This window comes from Grampus griseus, assembly GCF_964374135.1.
Source record: "Grampus griseus genome assembly, chromosome: 2".
NCBI classification, from domain to species: Eukaryota; Metazoa; Chordata; class Mammalia; order Artiodactyla; family Delphinidae; genus Grampus; species Grampus griseus.
In genome coordinates, this window is record NC_139018.1 from 113,844,539 (window position 1) to 113,869,989 (window position 25,451).

At 42.6% G+C, this 25,451-nt stretch overlaps 1 protein-coding gene across 1 annotated transcript in view; it reads left to right on the top strand.

Moving 5' to 3' along the window:
- THSD4 (thrombospondin type 1 domain containing 4) overlaps nucleotides 1-25,451 on the top strand; it is a gene marked incomplete at its 3' end in the record, with an annotated part of 565,068 nt that overhangs the window by 121,684 nt on the left and 417,933 nt on the right. The window contains exon 6 of the mRNA XM_082648619.1: nucleotides 5,586-5,688. Coding sequence (XP_082504745.1) covers nucleotides 5,586-5,688 — 103 coding nt within the window. The remainder of the gene's footprint in view (nucleotides 1-5,585; nucleotides 5,689-25,451) is intronic.

Here is a 25,451-nt window from a genome sequence, read left to right on the forward strand (position 1 = left end):
TATTTATTTATTTTTGGCTGCATTGGGTCTTCGTTGCTGCACATGGGCTTTCTCTAGTTGTGGTGAGCGGGGGCTACTCTTTGTTGCGGTGCATGGGCTTCTCATTGCGGTGGCTTCTCTTGTTGCCGAGCACAGGCTCTAGGCACGCGGGCTTCAGTAGTTGTGGCACGCGGGCTCCAGAGTGCAGGCTCGGTAGTTGTGGCACACAGGCTTAGTTGCTCCGCGGCATGTGGGATCTTCCTGGACCAGGGCTCGAACTGCACTGGCAGGTGGGTTCTTAACCACTGCGCCACCTGGGAAGCCCTGTACAGAGTATTTAAAAAATAGGCTTCTCGCGGGTGAATGGATGGGCTTAGTTATAATAATATCCTTTGGGTCTTTGATGTATTTATTGAGTAAGAGAGAAACTCCTTTCTCTAGGAGAACAGTATGAACTTGGATAGGAAAAAAAAAAAGCGTTTGAGAACTAAGAAAACCTCAGTTATTTGTTTTTTGTTTTTTAAATCCAAAGCCTTTACCCAGCTCTTTTGGACAAACCAATTCACTGACTGTCTAGAGGGCCCTGGAAGTGGTAGGAGGTGGCAGAAGAGTTTTTGTGAGGTTGAGTTTGTTCCAAGTGACTTGAGAAAGCAGATATTAAACATATTTGAAAACTGTGCTGGATAACTTGTAAGAAATTGTGGTCCATGGTTATATGATTCTATATCATATAACAAGATGATGGGAAATGAAGCCCATCTCCCATCTGTAGAAGAGAAAAGAAGGGAATGTTTGCTCAGAACACCTACCTGTCAGGCACCTAACAGCTTCTGGAACTGCTCGATTCATCTTTGATGTCTTCTTAGATTCCAATTCAGCTGACATTTATTGAGCATTACTATGAGCTAGAAACTTTAATATATTACTAGTTTACTCCTCACAGAATTCCTGGGTTAGGGGGTGAGGGGAGTGGTGCACGGCTTGTTACTGAAATGCAGTCATTTAGGTTTAGAAGAGCAAACTGCTTTGCCCAAGGTCACATAGCCACTTTCTCATGGCAGTGCAGGGACATTTTCTAGATTTTTTTCTTTAGATTTTTTTTTCACTCTGGTGATGTTAAATACATCATGTGTTGCTATGGTAGCCGGTCTTTTGATTGAATCCAGAGCAATGCAAAGGGTAAAAACAAAAATGCATATTGGACCCAGGCAGACCCCAAGGTCGTGTTCCTTGGTGTCATCTTCATCGGGGATGATACTCTTCAGTCTCCTGGGGAACTGAAAGTAATTAATTACTGAAAGTTAATTGTGTGATCACCGACAGCGGCCTCTTGAGCAGTGAAGTTACGTGCGGGCGGGCAGTTGTCATCTCAGATTAACCAGGGTCACTAGAAACATAGTCAGAGTTTCCATAATACTCTTTGTGACTCATAGCAACTCCAGGCAGTTGTCTAGATGGAACTTTGGATAGGGCCTGAAGTGCTTTATCAGGATTCAGCTCATTATATTAAAGTAAATCTTTATTCTTCTTCCCATAAGAGACCAGTGGGAATATCCCTCCCTCTTTGTGGTGGAAAGGAGTCATTTGAAGGGAGGTTATCTCCCAGGGCCATTGCTTGGCTATAAAGCTCCGGTCTTAGCTGGCCCCATCCCGAATGAGCCTGATCTCTATCTACATGGCTTTTCCCTTGTTTCAGTTTTCTGGCCTGAAGATTATAAGAATCCGTGCCCATAGAAAGGATCAGCTGTCTGCAGGAAATCTGCCCAAAGCCAACTCACAGTGTAATATAGAGACAGTTACTGATAAGTGAGGGTGACTCAGTCTATGGCATCAGGAAACAACCCACTTAAAGTATAACAAATGTAAAATGGTCTGTAACCTGGAAGTTTTAACTTCAGAGGGTCTGTTAAAATGAGAGGAGATCTTATACTGATAATAGTATAAATACAAACAGATGGAATCTACAAAAGAGACATGAAACAGAAATTCCCCAGCCCTCCTTGGTTTTCATCCTCAATCCACGGCTCCCTGATCCTTGTTGCTGGGGTCACTTCAGTAGGCCTCAGAGGCTGAATCTGAACTTGTTCTCCAGGATGTCTCCTGACAATAGGCGAGAAGAAGTTTACGGCCCTCTTGTCTGAGGGCCCGTTGCAAATTAACTTTGCTATCCACACGTTCTTGAGGGGCACTGTGGCATAGTGGTTACTGTCGTGGGTTCTAGGTTCAAATCCTGACTCCCCCTGCGGCCTTGGGCAGCTCATTTAACTTTTCTTTGCCTTGGCTTCCTCATCTGTAAATATAACAGTGGTTGTGCGGATTAAATGAGCAAATATACATAAATCATATGAGGGAGTGGCTGACATTGAGTAAGTGTCAATAAAAGTTAGCTATTCTCAACACCATCGTCATCATTATCACCCCAGGCATCTGTGTTCCTCACCTGTACCATAATTCTGTCTCAGTAGCCCACTTCCGTATCTGGACTCTGTGAGGCTTGCATTTCTCTGGCCAGGTCTCTCTCCTCCCCAGGAAGTAGTGTCTTGCCTTTAACTGGCAGCTCACCCGGTGTCTTGTGGGTCCCTGCTCAGGGTCATGCACAGGGAGACCCCCATCTTCCAGAGCACCTTGTTACCTCCTGCTGCACCTTCCCATGCTAGGTGCTCGCTGGATACCATAGTCAACCTCTGGGCTCAGCTGCCTCCTAGCAACTGCAGGTGGATTTGCTGCTTCAGCACCTGATCCCTCACTGTGGGTCTGATGCCACGTTAAGCCCTCTGGCGTTAGGAGGTAACTGGGCCACACTCAAATATAAAGAACTTGTTGATGACCAGGGACAGGGTATCCTGAATGATGCGTCACAGGTAGCTAGCTGATTACGCAGATGCTTATGGATATAATAAGAGCAACAGTCATTAGCATTAAAAACACTGATAAAAATGTTATCAGTGTTGAGCCCTTCCAGCTTTGCGTGGCTGTGTGTTTGGAAGGGCTCAATACAGATATATTTTTATTACATAAATGTCATATATTTATTGTAGAGAAAGTAGACAATACAAATAAACCAAAAGTTAATGGTAAAAAGAAAACTTCTATAACTCACCTTCCAGACATAACACTTTTAGTCTCTCTCTCTACACACACACACCCCACACACATAATCACTTTTTTCACTTAATGGATTGTGGACTGCTTTCCATGGCATGAAATATGCATTTATATCATCAAATATCGAGCAATTCAAAGTGATTCTGAAGGTGTGTTGTTTCGTGGTCCAGCCCATTGGCACTATGTTACGGATGGGTATAAAGAGGTTAAACAGACTGGCTAAGTTTTTGTGGTCTGCAGCTTCTAATTCTGGTAATTGCCACTAGGTTAATTAGGGTGGCTTCTGGCTGGAGCCTCATTTAGAGCAGCTTGGCTTTACGTAGTTATTTGAGGAACGGGACCTTTGGCCCACTTGTTCTGGTCTCTTTCCATTACAAAAACCTGCCACCCACCCAGCAGCGGATCTGGAGTTTCTAGCGATGGCCAGGGTGGGTGGTCAGCATTCTAGGCTCTGTCTCTGCGACACCGTGGGACCTCTGGTAAGGCACCCCACTTCACCATACCTCTGTTTCCTCATCTTTAAATTAAAGGGATTGGATTTGCTTTTCTTCTGCTCTTACACTGTGATTTCATGTTAAGTAATTTGGCGTGTGATTGAGGCTTGGGAGTGGCTCTTAATTGCGGCTGCCTAGTCTGGTGCCAGGCTGGCTGCACCAGAGGGAGCACTTCGAGTGTATATTCCTGAGCCTCTTGCCCACCCTCCACTGGGGCGAAGCCCGAGAATCTGTATTTTTAGCACACCCCTTAGCGATTCGTTCTCATCGCAAGGATGGTACTTAACTCCCAAGCTGCCCAGCTGATCCCATCCTAGTCGAACTTCGGTTCTGGCCAAAGGGTTGTAACAAGCATCTTAACTCCAAATCCTTCACGGAGGCAGCTGGTAGTGCTGGAAGCCTACACGGTTCCGGCTTCAGGACCACCAGCAGCTTGGCTTCCAGAGCCCTTGGAGACAGCCTTCCCCAGCCTGTCAGCTTCTCACCCTTTGTCAGAGCCTAGCCGGCCCTGCCCATCCTTCCGGCCCTTTTTCCCCACCAGTTTCCACCACGTTCTGCTTCACATGGTTTCTTGCTCCATATGGTTTGGCTCAGGCCGCAGCAGGGTTATGACCACCCTGACTGTCTGTCCCAGCAGCCTCTCCAAGTGCCCTTGATCAAGCAGGGGATGTTTTTCCTTCCACCTGGTTTCATTTCTCCCTCTGTTCCCTCATCTTCCACGAGACCTGATGTTTCTGATACATACAGTAGATTTCTTTCTAAATCCTTCAGGACGTGAGCTATCATATTAGCAGTTTACTCCAGAGACTTCTATACAGAGCTTTTCATATTTAAGGGGCCAGATGCCTTTCCCGTCTGATTATTAAAACACCCCCACACCACACACACACCTTACCCTTAAGCAGAGTGTTGCTAGTTTTAAAAAGCTAGATCCTAGCTTTAAAGGAGAGATTGTGATCTTATTTCACATTTGCTCATATTTATCATTTATAAATGGGACTTCCCTGGTGGCGCAGTGGTTAAGAACCCTCCTGCCAATGAAGGGGACACGGGTTCGAGCCCTGGTCCGGGAAGATCCCACATGCCGCGGAGCAACTAAGCCCGTGCGCCACAACTACTGAAGCCCGCGTGCCTAGAGCCCGTGCTGTGCAACAAAAGAAGCCACTGCATTGAGAAGCAAAAATAAATGAATTAATTTTTTAAAAAAGAGATATTTGTTAAAAAAAAAAAAAGAGAAAGAAAGAAAGAAAGAAACCATCATGGCAGATTTACTGAATAATAATCCTTGGAGGAGGGATCCAGGAGTTTGCATCTCCCAGGAGCTCTCTGAGTGGTTCTTTTGCATGTCGAAGGCTAGGAGCTCTTGCTTTAGACGGTGGAGAGAATTTAGACCAGAATTTAGACACGATGGGAGGACACTGAGAGAGAGCCTGGTGGGCGCCAGACTTCTGGGGGTTCAATCCAGCCTCTGTCTTCACTGGCTGTGTGGCTGCTTCATGCCTCAGTTGGCTCACCTTTGAAAAAAAATCTAAAAATACCATATCAATCACATTGGTCATCGTGAAGATTAAGTTAGTTAATAGTTAAAATAGTGCCTGCACCTAGTAAGAGCACTGTACATGTTTGCTGTGAATATTATCCCACGCACAGGAATGGCACGAACAAAGTCAGACAGATGGAGATGGATGGCCTCTTTGAGGGAGGCGAGAAGACCACTTTGTCAGGAGCAGGTTTGGGTCCGTGGTTCTCAAATTACGGTATGGAGAAACAACACGGGGAGCGTGTGAAAACTTTAGTGTCCTTCCAAAGTTTCTAATTTAGTAAACTTGGAATGAAGCCTTGGGATCTGCGTTTAAAATTTTCGATACAGGTGATCAGCACATTTGTAGAACCCCAGGTTTCGGTGGAGGAGGACTGACATTTAACATTGGAGAGGTCTCCTGGGATTTGGCTGGGGCCATGAAGAGATATGGACGCTAATTGCATGTTTAATATCTGCTTTATTAGGTGTGTCCAGAAAGCAGTAGAAGTATCTGGGAGGTACAATGTGCATCCTACAACAACAAGCCGTTCATGGGCCGGTTTTATGAATGGGAACCGTTTGCAGAAGGTAAGAATAGCCCTAGCCCTGTGCACAGCAATTATTTTCTGTCTGTTCTCCAACCCTGTTGCCCTTTGGTTATTGCTGGAGGAATTGGTGTGATCCTGGCTAGAGTGACAATGAGGGAGAAAGTGTGACCCCCAGGGCAAGGGGGAGCCGGTAGGGGTCTTTACCAAAGGTAGTGGAGCTCAGGTGACACCTGGACAATCAGTCAGATGGATGAGGCATTGGCTGAAACAAGCAGTGTCTGAGGCTGGCAGGATGAGTGAGACAGGACAGGGTTTGTGGAATGGGTTAGAGCGAGAGTTTCAAGCTAAGGTTGTGGGGAGTGAACAGGGATGGAGTTTCCCTTTTCCTTGGTTCCTGCTACAAGCGCTGGTGTGGTGGCTTAAGAGAGCACGTAGAGTTGTAGGGTTGACAGTTGTTTGGCTTTTGTGCTGGGGGAGCCTTGAATGCTTTTTCCAAAGATGAAGTGTGGTAGGTAGCCATTGCCCTTGGGACCAAGGTTCCTGCCTTTTCAAAATGATGGAAGATCTGATATTGGTAGAGCTTCTCAGTGCTGTTCTACATCTTGGAGTCACTTTCCTTTGTTGAAGCGCAGATGATAACATGGCTTTTGGGCTGAGAAGTGTTCAATTCTGAGATATATCTTCCCATCACAGAGAAAGTAGGCTCCAAAGTGGTGATGGGTCGAGCAAAACGTGTGGGGTTCAATACCGACAGCCATGCTGGCCAGAGGAGAGAGTGCAGCTGCCCTCAGTGTTCAGCTCAACGTCAGCCCAAGGCAGTGGCTGGGGCAGCTGGGCTGGGCCACAACCCAGTGTGTGGAACACGGCTGTTATGTCCGAGCTCTGGAGAAATTGTCCTGGGGAGGACTTGATAATGAGTTGTGCGGATTCCATTACAGAATCAATGTCCAAATGTGGAAGGTTGTGCCTAGATGTCAGCCCTTGAGGAGGAGAAGGCAGGATTGATGTCTGCTGTGAAATGGGATGCAGAATTATTCTTGTCTGTGCATTTTTCTCAGAGAAGAGTCTGTAGCCTTGTTTGGGTTCTCAAAGTGGTCTCATGACCACTGCCCACTAGAATCGCTGAAGAACCTTCTAGAAATACTGATGCCTGGGCACCACTCCCAGGGATTGTGATTTAATTGGTTTGGGGTGCAGCCTGGGCATGAGGATATTTTAAAGATCCCAAGTAATTCTAATGAGCAGCTGGGGTTGAGAACCTCTAATCCAAGAGGGAGGCAGGATTTCAGAAGAACTGGTGACTCTGGCTTAAATTAAAGGCACAGAATCATGGATGTTTCATAACCTGTGAAATATATTCTTGTGTCAGAACAACAGTACGTGTCAGTGAGCATTTTGTCTGAGCTGCACCCTTGCTTTATTGCTGGCTGTGGATAATAATAGCTGCTTTGCCGTGATTCACTGGGAAGAAAGGCGGATTCCTCCAGCCGTGCACTGTGCTCCCCATTGTTTCCCCTGGAGCTGGAGCCCCATTGCCCAACCCTCTCTGCTTAGTTCAGGGAGGTCATCTGCCAGCCACCTGATCCTGTCAAGCCTGGTAGACTCAGGTCTAATGTCAAAAGCCCTTTGCCTCCCGCAAAGAAAACGTGTGCTAATATTTTCACCTATTAATCAATATTCCCTGTGGATGCCTGCTATTGTCTGGTTTATGTATGATTCTACCTTTTCTGTTCTTTTGTTTGCCCTGACGTGTGCTGGACTTTAATTGTGAGTCCTGGCGGGGGGGAAGGGAGGAGGCTTTTTGAACATTTGATTTAACTTTTTATTTTGGAAAATTTCAAATGTACGTAAAAATAGAATAGTATAATCGTATAAGAATAACCTCCTATTTACCCGTCACTTAGTTTCAACAGTTATCAACTCATGGCTAATCTTTTTCAAATATAACCCACCCACTCTTCCCCATCCAGATATGGGGAGCTATTTGAATTCACATTATATAGCATAATTCACTGGTGCATATATTAATTAGAACTCTTGGTTGTTAGTGACCGAAATCCAACCTACCTATATATAAACAAGAAAGATATTTTGTTGGTCATGTTACTGGGAAGTCCAAGAGGTGGGCTGGGATTCAGATATGGCTGCATTCCAGGGATTCAATAATATTAGGACCCTGCTTTTCTCTATCTTTCTCCATCTCTTGGGTCTGTTTACTTTCTTTTCAGGTGGATGGGCAGGCTTACATGGCTTTGAACTTGCAATCACAGTGAGAAAGACTCTGTCTTATCTAGTGCTGTGGGTTGAATTGTGTCCCACAAAAAAGATATGTTTAAGTCCTATCCCTGGTACCTATGAATTTGCTTATTTGGAAATAGGGTCTTTGCATGGTAATTAAGGTACAAGTTAAGAAGAGGTCATACTGGATTAGGGTAGGCCCTTATCCAATATGACTGGTGCCCTTATAAAAAGAGAAGAGGCACAGAGACGCACATACAGGGAACACTCGGGCACAGAGACAGAGGGAAGATGGCCACGTGACGACCAAGGTGGAGATTAGAGTGATGGCAGCTACAAGTCAAGGAGCACCAAGGATTTCGGGAAAGCACCCGAAACCAGGGGAAGGCACAGAAAGGTTCTTCCCCAGAGATTGCAGAGGGAGTGTGGCCCCGCCAACACCTTGATTTTGAATTTCCAGCCTCCAGGACTGTGAGAGAATAAATCTATGTTGTTTTAAACCACCCAGTTTGTGGTAATTTGTTATGGCAGCCTAGGAAACTAGCATGCCTAGTTATGGTTTCAATCTCAGAAAAACCACCCTGTGATCTTGTTTGGATCATGTCCCCATCCCTGGACCTGAGTTCAGGGCCTGAGGGGGTCGTTGGGCTAACTCAGGTCATGTGACCGACCCTCTGGTGGGAAACACACATCCCAGCAAGCGGAGGTGGGGAAGAGGGGATGGTGACAGACAGAAAAACTATCTTCTACAGAAATTATTATCTACTTTTTGGCCATAAGCCCTGAAAGTTTGAAGAAGGGAATTAGAATCCTGGTATTTTACAAAGAAAAGAAAAATGCAGACTAGCAGCAGACTGAAGAAATCAGCTATCTTCTAAAAAGTGTTCGTTACTTTGCCTAGAAAATTCAGCATTCTTTAAAAATATTTATTGACGTTAATATGTCTCACACGCCTAGAAGAGGATCCCATAGTCACCGAAGCTGCATTTACTTTGGCTTTCTTTAAACAATTCTTCTTGCTGCTAAGATTGTTTTCCTGATTTTGTCCTCTTTCCTCTTAAATGACTCCCAGGCTGACCAGTGGGAGGAAGACGCTGTTAATGTTTCTGCAGGGTGTTCATACTTTACGGCTGGATTTTGCATTGGGCTCTTGGTTTTGTTTGGAAGTCTACTGCTATTTGCACGTGCCTACTTAGGGAAACAGCTGCACTCATTCAGTCCAATGCCACACAGAATAGTAAAAGCAGAGTACACTGTCTGATAAACACATTAATTTCTCCACATGCTTCTTCTTAGGCTTTTAAATGCATTTCCTGGATATGGTGATCTGTCCTAAGATAATGCGTCTAGGAATTTTTCTCATAGACCTAATACCGTAAAGACGATAGAAGTAGAATTTCAGTGCCTCTGCATCCCTGTTTACTCAGGACAGCGATAGTTCATGCCTGTCACCCTAGTCCCCCTTCATTCAAAACCACTTTGGACAATAAATTATATGGTCAACCTAGCTATAATGGGAAAGTCTTCTTTAATAGGAAGACATTTTTTTAGGTGCATTGGGGAAAATTGTACCTGTTTTCACGACTAGAGTGTTGGGTCTGGGCGGCACTAGAATCTAGAGTTTTTCTGGGTCGCTGTGGGCTATTCAGCAGCAGGCATCAGTCTTAATCCATAAATCAGGGACAGCTTTGTATTGGAGTACTTGTAAGTGCACTGTGTGTCCTCAATAGCTGAACTAAATAGAGTGCAGATCTAGAAGCCAAAAGTGAGGCTGAGTCAGAAATTGGAGGTTGCTAAGTGGTCACGTGACCAGGGCCACTGTATCTGTCAGGCCTTAGTAGCTCATGCTGCAGGAACAAAGAGCCCCCAGATCCTAATGAACAAAGAACCTCCAAATCCCTAATGACATGAACAAAAGTTTGTCTTATGCTTATGCTCCCTGTGTAATGTAGTAAGTATTCTGCTCATTCGGGGACCCAGGCTGATAGAAGCTGCACCTCAACTTCTGCTTCCACTGAAGCAGGGAAAGGGAGCAAGTGAATCACACATGGGTTCTTAAAGCTTCTACTGGAAGCGATCCCTGTTGTTTCTGCTGACATCTCATTGGCCACAGCAAGTGGCATGTCACACTGAACTTCAAGGGCAGCAGGGAGGTACCCATCCCACTGTGTGCTCAAAGGAGGAGAAATTGAATATCTGTGACCAGCCCTAATGACTAGCACAGGCAGCAACCTCCAACAGTGCCTTCCTTTTAAGGCCAGGAGACTTTTATTAGGCTGCTTGCAAGGAGAGTAGATTTTGCTCCAGGAAATATTAAAGGTGCCACATAGTCTCTAATAGCCACAGAGCCCTGAGCCACTGAGACCATTTCTTCTCCTTGACTAAAGCTCCGAGGGGCAGAGGTGGAATGTTGGCGCCCAGGTGCCCAGCTGTGCTGCTGACTCCCCCACCAGTCTGCCCTGGCACAGGTACTCCACTGGCGTGTGGGGCAAGGGCTGCCATAAACATGGACAGTATTATCCAAACTGTATGACATGAGGAAGGAAGGCTTAGGACCAAGTGCTGGTGAACCTGGGATTAGGATGCTCATGTTTTAATGAAGCACCTTCATTCATTCCTAGGTACCTGCAATTCTCCATCCTACAGCCCACCCCTCCTGCACAGACAGTTCATAGTCATCAGGGACCTTTCAGAGTGGACAGGGAAGGTCTAAGGGTAACGAGAGGAGTTTTCCAGTAATACCCACCGTGAGATCCATTCTCAAGCTCTCTTATCCATGCCTAGGAATACCTGGCAAGACTAGACCATGGTTGCTTACCTATGAGTGTATTATTGAGGACAAAGCAAAATCCTGAGGGCAACCTCTTGTGAAAACAAAAGGGTGATTTGGGTTTTATGTATGTTGAGTTTGAATGAATGGTAGCGAGATGCCCAGCAGGAAGTTGGGGATGTTTAAGGGAGATACCTTAGGGTTGTAGACCTGTATTTGAAGTCATTGGCTTTGGTGTGATAATTAAAGCCACCGTGATGGATAAGACCTTCAGGAGAGTGTAGAATCATGAGGACAAAGGGATCCAGGAAGGAGCTTTGGATTATGCCCACTTTAAAGAAGTAGGGGAAAGAGAGTCAACCATGAAAGGAGCCTGAGAAGAGGTGGCACCAAAGCATTATAATGCCTTATATCATCTCTTACAGTAATATAGTCTATTGTGGTTTATAAAGTTCTCTTATTACATACACCACAGTGAGGAACAAATGAGATCATAGAAATTGCTTGTATTTATTGAGCACTTACTACGTACCAGGCACAGCTCTAAATGCTACTCATTTACTCCTCACAACAGCCCTGTGAGGTGGGTACTATTATCAGCCTCATTTTACAGAAGAAACAAAGTATATAATAGTTAACTAACTTGCCCAGGGTTATCCAGCTAGTAAGTGATAGAGCCAGGTTCTAAACTCAGAATCTGGCTGCAGGATCTCTACTCTCAATGTGTATGGAAGCCAGGAGAAAGATGTGTACAGTTGTGAGCATTTAAGACCAGTCTTTGGGTACCTGTTTTCCTCGTAAAAACTGTCTGAGTAATTAACATTTAAATTTTCTTAAAACAATGAAAGAAGGGGCAGTGGGGGAGAAGCAGTCATAACAGCTTAACACAGCAAGAGGTCAAGGAGAGAATGAGAACTGAGAAAATAAGACGAGGATAGACGGTTGGGAAAACCACTGGAAAGAAATTAGAGAGGGTAGCTGGTGAATAGAGCTAGCTCGCTCTTTTAAAAATTGCCATGAAGAAGGCATATGGAGACTGTTTGCTAGTTTAAGGGGAAAGAGAAAGGTTTGTTTGGAATGGTAGAGAAATGAGGATTCTGTAGCTTGAGAGAATGAAACTTACAAAGAAGAATAAAGGGTTAATAGAATGGTGCCTATGAACGTACTCTATCCTAGAAGAAAAGGTGGAAAATAGGCACTTTTTTTCCTCTTGGAAAAAGTATGTTATTGTTTCTCTGCATTCTGTTAGAGAAAGCTTCTTCACCATTAAATAAAAATGCATTTATTCGAGAGAAATGAAAGCAATCCTAGGTCCATAAAAAATATTTGTTTAAGAATGTTCACAGCAGCTTTTTCCATAAAAGCTCCAAACTGGAAACAACCCAACTATCCGTAAACAGGAGACTGAATAAACAAACTAGGGTACCTTCATACAATGGAGTATTACTCAGCAATAAAAAAGACCGCTCTACTGATGCAGATAGCAATCTGGACGAACCTCAGAAACATTATGTTGAGCAAAACAAGCCAGATGTAAGAGTACATACTGTCTGATTCCTTTTATATTATGTTCTAAAGTAGGAGAAATTAGGCTAAGGTGATGGAAGTCAGAACAGTGTTTGCCTGTTTGGGTGTGGGGAAGGATTAGCTGGAAAGCGGCATGATAGAACTTTGTGGAGCGTTGGTAATGATCCAGATCGTGGTTGGCATGGTTTTACACAGGTGAATATAGCTGTCAAAACCCATCAACTGAATTCTTGTGATCTAGGCATTTTCTTGTATATAAATGATACTTTAAAAAGTCCATTAGATTCTCTTTCCTCCTCTCTGTCTTCATCTCTGTGTTCCTAAAAGTGAAATTTAGAGCCAGTATAAATTTCACCATTATAGAACTAGTCTAAGGCTTGCTGGTTTGCCCCTTTTTCTCTCATTCTTTTTTAAATACTCTTTATTACTGATCATGGAGAAACAAGAGGATTTTAGGGAGAATGGACTCAGATGCAGAGTATCATTTTTGGAATCATTTAGGATCGATTGATCATAGGGCCTTGTTGGGCCTGGAAATCCTCAGGTAGGTCTGGAATCTGAGGAAGCAAAGCTGCACATCTGTATAAGTTAGCATTCTTTTTTTTTTTTTCCTTGTAAGCAACAGACACCAATTTTGGCTAAGTCAAACGCAAAAGCATTTTATTGGAAGCATATACAGTAGCTCCGAGAATCAACAGGAAGTGTGCAGGACCAAGCTGGGTGAAGGACAGAAACTGAGGAAGCTCTGGGGATCCAGGTGGACAGAACTGACGGTCTTACTTTGCTGCTGCTGCTGCAGTGGATAAATTCCAACAGGTTTCTCCATCCAAGAGTCAAAACCCTGGAAATAAGAGCCCTATTGGCTTGCTACAGGCCACATGCCCACTCCTCGGCCGGGGGTAAAAGGGTGGGGGGGTCCTGACTGACATTCCCAGCAAGACTACACACAGAGGGGGAGAATTAATTTCCAAAAAGGAAATATTGGTGCTGAACCAAAAGAAGGAAGAATGGATCTTGAAGGGCCCCAAACGACCAATGTCCATGACAGAAACTCACAAGTCAGGATGCCCATCTGGTTTGTCAACTGTCCTTTCAGCAGTAGGCTCACAGGGCTTCTTGACACCTCTGAGGGATTATTGGAATTAGGATATTACGTTTGAGTATCACTCGTTTGTTCTCCTTGTGTTTATGTTTCTGCAGATTTCTACAGATAGGCCTCCTTATGCATGCATGGCATGTGACGGTGTGGGTCCCCTTTGCTTCCACACATTATCAGGCATAATTCAGGTTGACCAGTGTGCATTTATTTACACAGGGGCACGGGAGAGAGGCTGGTGTTCTGTGGTCACCTTTACCATCCCACTGCATCCTGTGTTGAGGATGATGACCTCAGGGGGAAGGGAACGGGGGTTAGTAATGGTTCTGTTCCTTCCCCCCGATTTCCGTAATCCTGGTCACCCTCCCGCTCCCCAGCGGGATTATCTACGTGAAGGACACCTAGAACACGTCTAGTTCTTGCATCCACACTGTGTTTCTCTGTGTATCTGAAGAGTATGAAAGATGTAGGGTGGAGCACACGGTGTCACCTCTGTGAGTCTCTTTTCCCTGGGAAATTTAGGATTTAGAAAGGGAAAGATTGTTCGAGGGAGAATATCGCCCCTGCTCTAAAGTATTCTGGAAGGTGTAAATGATTCGTGTAAAAGCGATTTCTTTCCTGGCGTTTGAACCAGCGTCCTTCTAAGTAATAGTAAAGAAAAGCCTCAGGGTGTATTTCAACATCTAGTAAGCAGATTAGTCTAAATGTGAGTAATTTTGAGGATTGAAAACCAAGGGTAGAGCTTAAACCCATTGCAAAATACTAAATAATGAGACCCAATCCTGTCATTTCTGTCTTCTGAGAAGCTCAGCTCTCTTCAAAGACTGCCTCATCTTTGTGGTGTCAGGATGGGCAAGGTCAGATGTCACTACAGTGTTCCTATTGCAGGAACTGAGACTTCAGGTTGGATGGTTTGCTCCAAGTCGCAGGATAAAGTAGAAGGATCAGATTAAACAAGAAGTTACATAACCACAGCCTGCTGATTTCAGAGCAGTCATTTGCCTCAGGGGCTACCAAAGAATTTCTCTCTCTGTGCAACCAAGCTGTGACTAATTCGGTACCTTTAAAAACAAACAAATGTGGTTTGTTTTTGTTTTTTTTAACATCTTTATTGGAGTATAATTGCTTTACAATGGTGTGTTAGTTTCTGCTTTATAACAAAGTGAATCAGTTATACATATACATATGTCCCCATATCTCTTCCCTCTTGGGTCTCCCTCCCCCCCACCCTCCCTATCCCACCCCTCTAGGTGGTCACAAAGCACCGAGCTGATCTCCCTGTGCTATGCGGCTGCTTCCCACTAGCTATCTATTTTACGTTTGGTAGCGTATATATGTGCACGCCACTCTCTCACTTTGTACATTGACTAAGACTTTTCCAGTAAAGCCTGGGGCTCTGTCTTAATCCCTTGCAGCACAGCTCTGTCACCCTCTGAGCAGAGGCCTCTGACTGTAAATTGGTGGAGCTGGGTCCCAAGGGAGTGGTCAGGACGTTTGGTTGCCCCTTGCATGAACATGGAGACATTAGTATGGGGCCAACATCAAGAGGTTTTTAGAGTTAGAGGCCTTAGGGCTAGAAAGTAATCAATGAAAATGCAATTTCTGTTTAAACTGTAAATCCAGCCCACCTTTTGCATATTTATCAGAGATTCTCCCTCATCTGCATAGTCCCTCCCCAAAAGCTATTAAATAGCAACCATACCTGTCTGTATCTGCTTCTTAGAAATTCCATGAGTGAGAACATTCCATGAGTCAGTGGGACTTGTTTACAAAGGATTAAAGGAAAAATCTGATGTGTATCTGTGGTTGGGTGGGAAGAAGGGAGAGAGCATGCTTCAGCATTCCCAGGCAGTCTGCTTCACCTTCCTCCTCACCTTGCCTACACTTTGCAATAATGGCATTCTCATAATGCCACTATAATTCACCCTGGGATGATATTTGTTGCCTGGCTACCCTTTGTAGCCACATTGAATGAAACCTCCAGGTTCCCCCTGCAGATACTTGAAAGCAGCCGTCTTGTCACCCTAAATCTTATTTCACCAGCCTGCTGAACGTTTATTTCCTTCAGTTGATTCCTTATGGATTGGAACATGCAACTTGTTTATCGTCTTGGCTATTCTCTTTAGAATCAGTACGTGAGTCATAACAAGCAGCTGTAGTTGAGTGTGGCTCTGATGTGCTGGGCTCGGGAGCAAGGAGTGTCACTGGGATTGATTAGTGATGTCTTGCACAGGTGTGGGAAGGGAAATGGCAGCACATACACTGCCTCTTTTCTGTCTTTACAGTTTTTTTATATATATTTTAATCTTATTGGAGTAGAGTTGATTTACAATGTTGTGTTAGTTTCAGGTGTTCAGCAAAGTGATTCGGTTATACATATGCATATATTCATTCCTTTTTAGATTCTTTTCTCATATAGGTTATCACAGAGTATTGAATAGAGTTCCCAGTGCTATACAGTAGGTCCCTGTTGGTTACTTATATATCGTAGCGTGTGTATGTTTACCCCAGGCTCCTGGTTTATCCACCCCCACCCCACCCCACCATGTTTCCCCTTTGCTAACCTTAAGTTTGCTTTTGATATCTGTAAGTCTGTTTCTGTCTTTCACGTTGTGATGATATAGGTGCCAATTAACCCTGTTAGTTGTTTGAAAATTTGGGATGAGTTCCTATTTATTGAACAGAGATGAGACTCTTAAATGATTCACAAAGTTTGCCAAGCAGTACATAGGTCTTGCTTCAAATGCAAGTATAAAGCTTCTGATTTTAGAATACAGTAATCAAGGAAATGATGCAAATAAATATAATGAACACATCATTGTACTAGTTATGTCTAAAATGTGTTCACATTTAAAATGTAAGTAAAAACCAAATAATGTATAACTGTTTGTAATTTTCCAAGAGAGGCCTTTGAGGATGGCTGAAATAGTCAGGGGAAGGCCTGCTTTCCCAGAGAGATCCTTTAAATTAAGGGTTCTTTCAGGGGCCCAGTGTATTGAGAGGTGGAGGGACTAACCCAAGGACAATTTCTAAAAACTGGATTGCCTGATATTGAAGTGTGCAATAGGTTTCTTTCTACCTTTGGAATTGTATTTCCTGTCTGCATCTGAGGCTGTGTCTACTGCAGCAAAACAAAATGAAGTAGTGGCAGGGACTTCCCTGGTGGTCCAGTGGGTAAGACTCTGTGCTTCCAATGCAGGGGGCCCGGGTTCGATCCCTGGTCAGGGAACTAGATCCTGCGTGCATGCCGCAACTAAGAAATCCACATGCCGCAGCTAAATATCCTGCATGCTGCAACTAAAACCTGGTGCAGCCCCCCCCCCCCCAAAAAAGAAAGAAAGTACAAGGCAAAATTTTTAAAAAATGAAGTAGTGGCAATGATTTATATTTGAATTATCCTGCTTCCAAACCCAGCTATTCTCAGCCTGAACTACGGAGAGCACTTGTCATCATGTCTTGAGTTCTCATGCATCATTATCACACCTCTTTCCTGCAAACCTAGGTGACATGAGCAGCTAACTATTTGAGGTCCTTTGAACCCAAATACTTAGCAACCGAGTATATATTGAGATGTATGGTTTTCTTTAAGATTACTAATTGTGATACGTAGCCTGATATTATAAGGCTTTAGTTCACAACCATTTCTGTTCATATGGGGGACATTTCTGGATTGTTGCATTTCCCCTCTCTTTCTTGTTCTGTGACTGTCACAGCTCCATTCTCACCCATGATGGAAACCAGTGATCTTTGGATGGCCCACCGAAGGAGACGTACATTTCTGGCCCTTTCTGTGCTGGAACTAACATGGTGCAGGTTCTGTAGCTCCCCCGGGGCAAAGCAGAAGTACTCTATTATATGATTCATACTGTTCAGCTCACCCTTCTCTGGTTAGTGCTTAGTGTTTTTACTGGATTTTTCCATTCTCTCTTTTTGGGTTACCACATACACACATACACATACCACCACCACCACCAAAACCCCCTGTGAGGAAATCACTGTATAACTTTGTTGACAAACACGTGTGTGGATACGTTTAAATAGTTCAGAGGTAAAACAAGGAAAGGCCCTGTATAAATTCTACTTTTGAACTAAAGACTAGATAGTGGTTTTGCAAATGTAAGTGATTGATAACTGATTAGCTTTGGAGCTGGTCAACAGACTTTACAACTCAAGATTGTTATTTAGTAATGAATGACAAGAAAAGTTTAGGAAAACAAAATTCTACATTGCACTCAGTTAATATTTTTCTTTTCAACCTTGTTGCAAACGGTTTTCATCGCGGAGGCATGGAGGAGAATGGTGAGTAGACACCGATTGGGAAGGGATTGCAATTGGGAGGGCTGAAATAGAGCAGGTTATGGGGGTGGAGAGAGCCGGGCGTTTCAGGGGTCAGAACCGCCAGGCAGACAAGCCTTGTCATGAGCTTGGTGAGGCCAGAGGTCACCAACAGACAGGGCAAGAGACTGGCAGGGCAAACCATAGATTTCACATGGTTACCCAATTCATTTTTGCTTTTAAGATTTTATCAAGTGAGCCATAATTTATTGGACTGAATCAAGTTTTGTTCAGGGGAGCGATTAAAGTTTGGGTTAATCCCTGGAAACAGCTTTCGTCTGAAGTCATGTTCCAGCAAACGATGTTTTTTTTAAAAAAATATTGAGCAGCACATTAAAAATAGGTCAGATTTAAACAGGACAGTGGAGCTTTGGTTTGGGGGAAAACTTGCAGTCATTATTAAGAGATGTGTCTGTTGTGAGCATTAGGCCTGCCAGTCTTTAGGAAAGGGAGAAAGTGGAGGGGAGGGCTCTGACCCACCATGCAGTTCATGTAACCTCTTGATGCCAAAAATGAGAAAGGAGAAGCGTATCTGATACATACAGCCCAAATTCCATTTGTACTTAAGGTTACGTAAGTGCTCATCATGTAATAACTCTGGCCCTCGCCCAACGAGCGTGTAGATATTGGCAGCTTTGCATGCCTAATAGATCCCCATCAATCAGTCATGATGTCTTGTCCCACACCCAGTTGCCTTGTTTGTTTAAGCTGGCTTTGGAGGTTGTATAAATAGCTTTAGCAACCTGCTGTCGCACTCCTGGTGATCAGTGGCACCTTCAAAAAATCCCTTGGCGTGTTCTTAGGACTCGAAGGAGTAGAACTTGACCCACTGATGTTTACCATGGTTATCAGTTTTCTTCCCTGTATGTTCTCGTGCATTCCAGGCAGGGAGCATGGAGGGGCCCCTGGGGTAACTGCTCCCACCCTGGCTCTCTGGACCTGCCAGGCCTCTGCCTTTCAGAATCAGCTAGTGTACTGTCCCACCTGATGGAGCCTGGCAAGGGCTGCCCAGGGACTGCCAAATGAAACTGTGCCTCAGGACTGGACAGGTGAATTCAAGTTCACACAGAAAAGAAAGGTGCACTTTTTCTCCTTAAAAAGTGAAAAAAAATAAAGATTGCTACAACATGTTGGCGTTGATTCAGGCAGCCACCTTTTGTTCTGTGTGAGGGATAGCCTTAGGATAGCAAGAAGGACAGTGGACAGAGGACACAACCCCAGAGGTATCAGCTGCAGCTTCCTTGGACCACAGTAAGAAATAGCTTCCTCCCGTTGAGAAGATCCAGTGAGATGATGTGTATGTAGCACGTGTATAAAGGTTGTAAGTTCCACTATTGATGACCAGGTGCCTGCGTCCTCCAGGTGGAACCTGGAACAGTGAATAGTATGGTGCATATGCAGATGTTGGGAAAGGCATTCCAGGCAGAGGGAACAGCACAAGCCAAGGTGCAAGGGTGGAAAATACAGAATGTGTTAGGAGAAATCAGGGAGTGTCCTTTGGTTGGAACAAAGGGTGTTTAAAGGGAAGAAATGCAGGATAAGGTTGGGCTGGAAGTTTGGGGCCAGATTATGGAGGGCCTCAAATAGGAGGCTAAGGAAATTGGACTTCATTTTACAGGCAGTGAGGAGGTATTGGGGTTTTTTTAAAGCAGGGGAGTAACATGATCAGAGCTGAGCTTCAGGAAAATTAATCTGGCAGCAGAATGCTGCAAAACCTCTTTGGAACAAGAAGGGATATAAATAAATAAATAATTCGAAAATTTGGCAGAAGTGTTTTCAAATACGTTCTGAAATGTACATGCTATATATTTTGAAATGATAATATCTTTCTTGTTCATTTTTTTTTTCTCACAGCAGCCAAATTCCTTTTTCATTCCCTCTCTTTTCTTTCTTTTCTGCGTTCCCTCCCTCGCTCCCTCTTCCTTTGTTTCTTTCTCTCGCTCATTCACTCTGTCACTCCTTCTCTCCTGTCTGCCTTTCATGGTGGGTGTTGCTTTGGCGGGGGTGAAAACCGAGCCAGAGGTTGAGGGTTCCAGCACAGTGCTTCCAGGAGGTCCAGCCTTCTGGGGCCTCTGCGCCTGCTGTGACGGGGTCCCACTACCGAGGGCAGCGGAAACATCCAACCTTGATTGTCACCAACCCCGACCATACAAAATATAGGTATTTTGAATGAGCAGGCAAATTCGTGTAATTCATGTGGACAGTGTTTCTATAATCCAATTTTCTGGACTCATCACCAAAAGGTTCAGTCGACTTCTGTAACGCTTGGGTTAGCAAGAACAATGGCATTTCTATGGGTTTTATCGGTATGGCCCGTGTCCTTTGCTCAAGCAAATTTGATAAATGTGTTTAGACCCTAGGTGTTTCTAGATTTCACTTGCAGGTTTGTGACACTGTGTGAGATCCCCTGGCTGAGATATGAATCTGAAAAGTCTGCTTTGCAAGATGTGTGTCCGGAAAAGTGTCACTTAGCTTTATTTTTCTTCACTTATTTGTGCATTTGCAACAATGCTCATTAATTAGTTAGAAAAATTTTGCTTGTTTCTGTGAAAAATGGCAGTCAAGTGAGATATAAACCTATCATGAGATGTGAAAGTATGGTTAACTTGTAGGGTGTAGCATAAGGCTATAAACAGTAAACTCTCCGTGGATATTTGATTCCTGAAAAAGCTGGGAGCCTCTATAAATATTTTTCTGTTTGTGAATCTGGGAACTCAAGAAGGTTCCAGATATATGCCTCAGGAATGTCAAGAGTCTGCTGTAAATCCAAATTCACAAGACAGATAAATTATTGGATGACTATTCAGATTGCAAAACAATTTTTCATTTTATTAAATATTTACTCTTCATATTTACCCTAGAGAAGTTCTTTAAGGAAATATAGTTAGTATTTGATTTACAGACATTCAATATATACAACTGTTTCTTTTTTGTTTTCTTTTTAGCATCTTTATTGGAGTATAATTGCTTTACAATGGTGTGTTAGTTTCTGCTTTATAACAAAGTGAATCAGCTATACATATACATTTATCCCCATATCTCCTCCCTCTTGTGTCTCCCTCCCACCCTCCCTATCCCACCCCTCTAAGTGGTCACAGAGCACTGAGCTGGTCTCCCTGCGCTATGTGGCTGCTTCCCACTAGCTATCTATTTTACATTTGGTAGTGTATATAAGTCCGTGCCACTCTCTCACTTCGTCCCAGCTTACCCTTCCCCCTCCCTATGTCCTCAGTCAATTCTCTATGTCTGCGTCTTTATTCCTGTCCTGCCCCTAGGTTCTTCAGAACCTTTTTTTTTTAGATTCCATATATATGTGTTACAATGGTATTTGGTATTTGTTTTTCTCTTTCTGACTTACTTCACTCTGTATGACAGACTCTAGGTCCATCCACCTCACTACAAATAACTCAATTTCATTTCTTTTTATGGCTGAGTAATATTCCATTGTATATATGTGCCACATCTTCTTTATCCATTCATCTGTCAGTGGACACTTAGGTTGATTCCATGTCCTGGCTATTGTAACTAGAGCTGCAGTGAACATTGTGGTACATGACCTTTTTGAATTATGGTTTTCTCAGGGTATATGCCCAGTAGTGGGATTGCTGGCTTGTATGGTAGTTCCATTTTTAGTTTTTTAAGGAACCTCCATACTGTTCTCCATAGTGGTTGTATCAATTTACATTCCCAACAAGAGTGCAAGAGGGTTCCCTTTTCTTCACACCCTCTCCAGCGTTTATTGTTTGTAGATTTTTTGATGATGGCCATTCTGACTGGTGTGAAGTGATACCTCATTGTAGTTTTGATTTGTATTTCTCTAATGATTCGTGATGTTGAGCATCTGTTCATGTGTTTGTTGGCAATCTGTATATCTTCTTGGGAGAAATGTCTGTTTAGATCTTCTGCCCGTTTTTGGATTGGGTTGTTTGTTTTTTGATATTGAGCTGCATGAGCTGCTTGTAAATTTTGGAGATTAATCCTTTGTCAGTTGCTTCATTTGCAAATATTTTCCCCCATTCTGAGGGATGTCTTTTCATCTTGTTTATGGTTTCTTTTACTGTGCAAAAGCTTTTAAGTTTCATTAGGTCCCATTTGTTTATTTTTGCTTTTATTTCCATTGCTCTAGGAGGTGGGTCAAAAAGGATCTTGCTGTGATTTATGTCATAGAGTGTTCTGCCTATGTTTTCCTCTGAGACTTTTACAGAGTCTTGCCTTACATTTAGGTCTTTAATCCATGTTAAGTTTATTTTTGTGTATGGTGTTAGGGAGTGTTCTAATTTCATTCTTTTACATGTAGCTGTCCAGTTTTCCCTTCACCACTTATTGAAGAGGCTGTCTTATCTCCATTGTATCTTCTTGCCTCCTTTATCAAAAATAAGGTGACCATATGTGCATGGGTTTATCTCTGGGCTTTCTATCCTGTTCCATTGATCTATATTTCTGTTTTTATGCCAGTTCCATACTGTCTTGATTACTGTAGCTTTGCAGTATAGTCTGAAATCAGGGAGCCTGATTCCTCCAGATCTGTTTTTCTTTCTCAAGATTGATTTGGCTATTTGGGGTCTTTTGTGTTTCCATACAAATTTTGCAATTTCTTGTTCTAGTTCTCTGAAAAATGCCATTGGTAGTTTGATAGGGATTGCATTGAACCTGTAGATTGCTTTGGGTAGTATAGTCATTTACACAATGTTGATTCTTCCAATCCAAGAACATGGTATATCTCTCCATCTGTTTATATCATCTTTAATTTCTTTCATCAGTGTCTTACAGTTTTCTGCATACAGGTTTTTTGTCTCCTTAGGTAGGTTTATTCCTAGGTATTTTATTCTTTTTGTTGCAGTGGTAAATGGGAGTGTTTCCTTAATTTCTCTTTCAGATTTTTCGTAATTAGTGTATAGGAATGCAAGAGATTTCTGTGCATTACTTTTGTATCCTACTACTTTACCAAATTCATTGATTAGGTCTAGTAGTTTTCTGGTAGCATCTTTAGGATTCTCTATGTAGAGTATCATGTCATCTGCAAACAGTGACAGCTTAACTTTTTCTTTTCTGATTTGGATCCCTTTTCTTCTCTGATTGCTGTGGCTACAGCTTCCAAAACTATGTTGAATAATAGTGGTGAGAGTGGACAACCTTGTCTTGTTCCTGATCTTAGAGGAAATGGTTTCAGTTTTTCACCACTGAGAATGATGTTGGCTGTGGGTTTGTCATATATGGCCATTATTATGTTGAGGTAAGTTCCCTCTATGCCTACTTTCTAGAGGGTTTTTATCATAAATGGGTGTTGAATTTTGTCGAAAGCTTTCTCTGCATCTATTGAGATGATCGTATGGTTTTTCTCCAATTTGTTAATACTGTTTATCACATTGATTGATTTGCGTATATTGAAGAATCCTTGCATTCCTGGGATAAACCCCACTTGGTCATGGTGTATGATCCTTTTAATGTGCTGTTGGATTCTGTTTGCTAGTATTTTGTTTAGGATTTTTACATCTATGTTCATCAGTGATATTGGCCTGTAGTTTTCTTTCTTTGTGACATCTTTGTCTGGTTTTGGTATCAGGGTGATGGTGGCCTCGTAGAATGAGTTTGGGAGTGTTCCTCCCTCTGCTATATTTTGGAAGAGTTTGAGAAGGATAGGTGTTAGCTCTTCTCTAAATGTTTGATAGAATTCGCCTGTGAAGCCATGTGGTCCTGGGCTTTTGTTTGTTGGAAGATTTTTAATCACAGTTTCAATTTCAGTGCTTGTGATTGGTCTGTTCATATTTTCTGTTTCTTCCTGATTCAGTTTCAGAAAGTTGTGCTTTTCTAAGAATGTGTCCATTTCTTCCAGGTTGTCATTTTATTGGCATAGAGTTGCTTGTAGTAAGATCTCATGATCCTTTGTATTTCTGCAGTGTCAGTTGTTACTTCTCCTTTTTCATTTCTAATTCTGTTGATTTGAGTCTTCTCCCATGTTTTCTTGATGAGTCTGGCTAATGGTTTATCAATTTTGTTTATCGTCTCAAAGATCCAGCTTTTAGTTTTATTAATCTTTGCTATTGTTTCCTTCATTTCTTTTTCATTTATTTCTGATCTGCTCTTTATGATTTCTTTCCTTCTGCTAACTTTGGGGTTTTTTTGTTCTTCTTTCTCTAATTGCTTTAGTTGTAAGGTTAGGTTATTTATTTGAGATGTTTCTTGTTTCTTGAGGAAGGATTATATTGCTATAAACTTCCCTCTTAGAACTGCTTTTGCTGCATCCCATAGGTTTTGGGTCGTCGTGTTTTCATTGTCATTTGTTTCTAGGTATTTTTTGATTTCCTCTTTGATTTCTTCAGTGATCTCTTGGTTATTTAGTAGTGTATTGTTTAGCCTCCATGTGTTTGTATTTTTTACAAATTTTTTCCTGTAATTGATATCCAGTCTCATAGCGTTGTGGTCAGAAAAGCTACTTGATATGATTTCAATTTTCTTAAATTTATTGAGGCTTGTTTTGTGACCCAAGATGTGATCTATCATGGAGAATGTTCCATGAGCACTTGAGAAGAAAGTGTGTTCTGTTGTTTTTGGGTGGAATGTCCTGTAAATATCAATTCCATCTTGTTTAATGTATCATTTAAAGCTTGTGTTTCCATATTTATTTTCACTTTGGATGATCTGTTCATTGGTGAAAGTGGGGTGTTAACGTCCCCTACTAGGATTGGGTTACTGTCTGTTTCCCCTTTTTTGGCTGTTAGCATTTACCTTATGTATTGAGGTGCTCCTATGTTGGGTGCATAAATATTTACCATCTTATATCTTTTTCTTGGATTGCTCCCTTGATCATTATGTAGTGTCCTTCTTTGTCTCTTCTAATAGTCTTTATTTTAAAGTCTATTTTGTCTGATATGAGAATTGCTACTCCAGCTTTGTTTTGATTGCCACTTGCATGGAATATCTTTTTCCATCCCCTCACTTTCAGTCCGTATGTATCCCTAGGTCTGAAGTGGGTGTCTTGTTGACAGCATATATACGGGTCTTGTTTGTATCCATTCAGCCAGTCTGTGTCTTTTGGTTGTTGGATTTAATCCATTTACATTTAAGGTAGTTATCGATATGTATGTTCCTGTTTCCATTTTCTTAATTGTTTTGGGTTATTGTAGGTCTTTTCCTTGTCTTGTGTTTCCTGCCTAGAGAAGTTCCTTTAGCATTTGTTGTAAAGGTGGTTTCGTGGTGCTGAATTCTCATGGCTTTTGCTTGTCTGTAAAGGTTTTAATTTCTGTGCCAAATCTGAATGAGATCCTTGCTGGGTAGAGTAATCTTGGTTGTTGGTTTTTCCCTTTCATCTCTTTAACTATGTGCTGCCATTCCTTTCTGGCTTGCAGAGTTTCTGCTGAAAGATCAGCTGTTAACCCTATGGGGATTTCCTTGTATGTTATTTGTTGTTTTTCCCTTGCTGCTTTTAATATTTTTTCTTTGTATTTAATTTTTCATAGTTTGATTAATATGTGTCTTGGTGTGTTTCTCCTTGGATTTATCCTGTATGGGATTCTCTGAGCTTCCTGGACTTGATTGACTATTTCCTTTCCCATATTAAGGAAGTTTTCAACTGTGAGCTCTTCAAATATTTTCTCAGTCCTTTTCTTTTTCTCTTCTTCTTCTGAGACTCCTATAATTCGAATGTTGGTATGTTTAATGTTGTCCCAGAGGTCTCTGAGACTGTCCTCAATTCTTTTCATTCCTTTTTCTTTATTCTGCTCTGCGGTAGTTATTTCCACTATGTTATCTTCCAGGTCATTTATCCGTTTTTCTGCCTCAGTTATTCTGCTATTGATTCCTTCTAGCAAATGTTTAATTTCATTTATTGTGTTGTTCA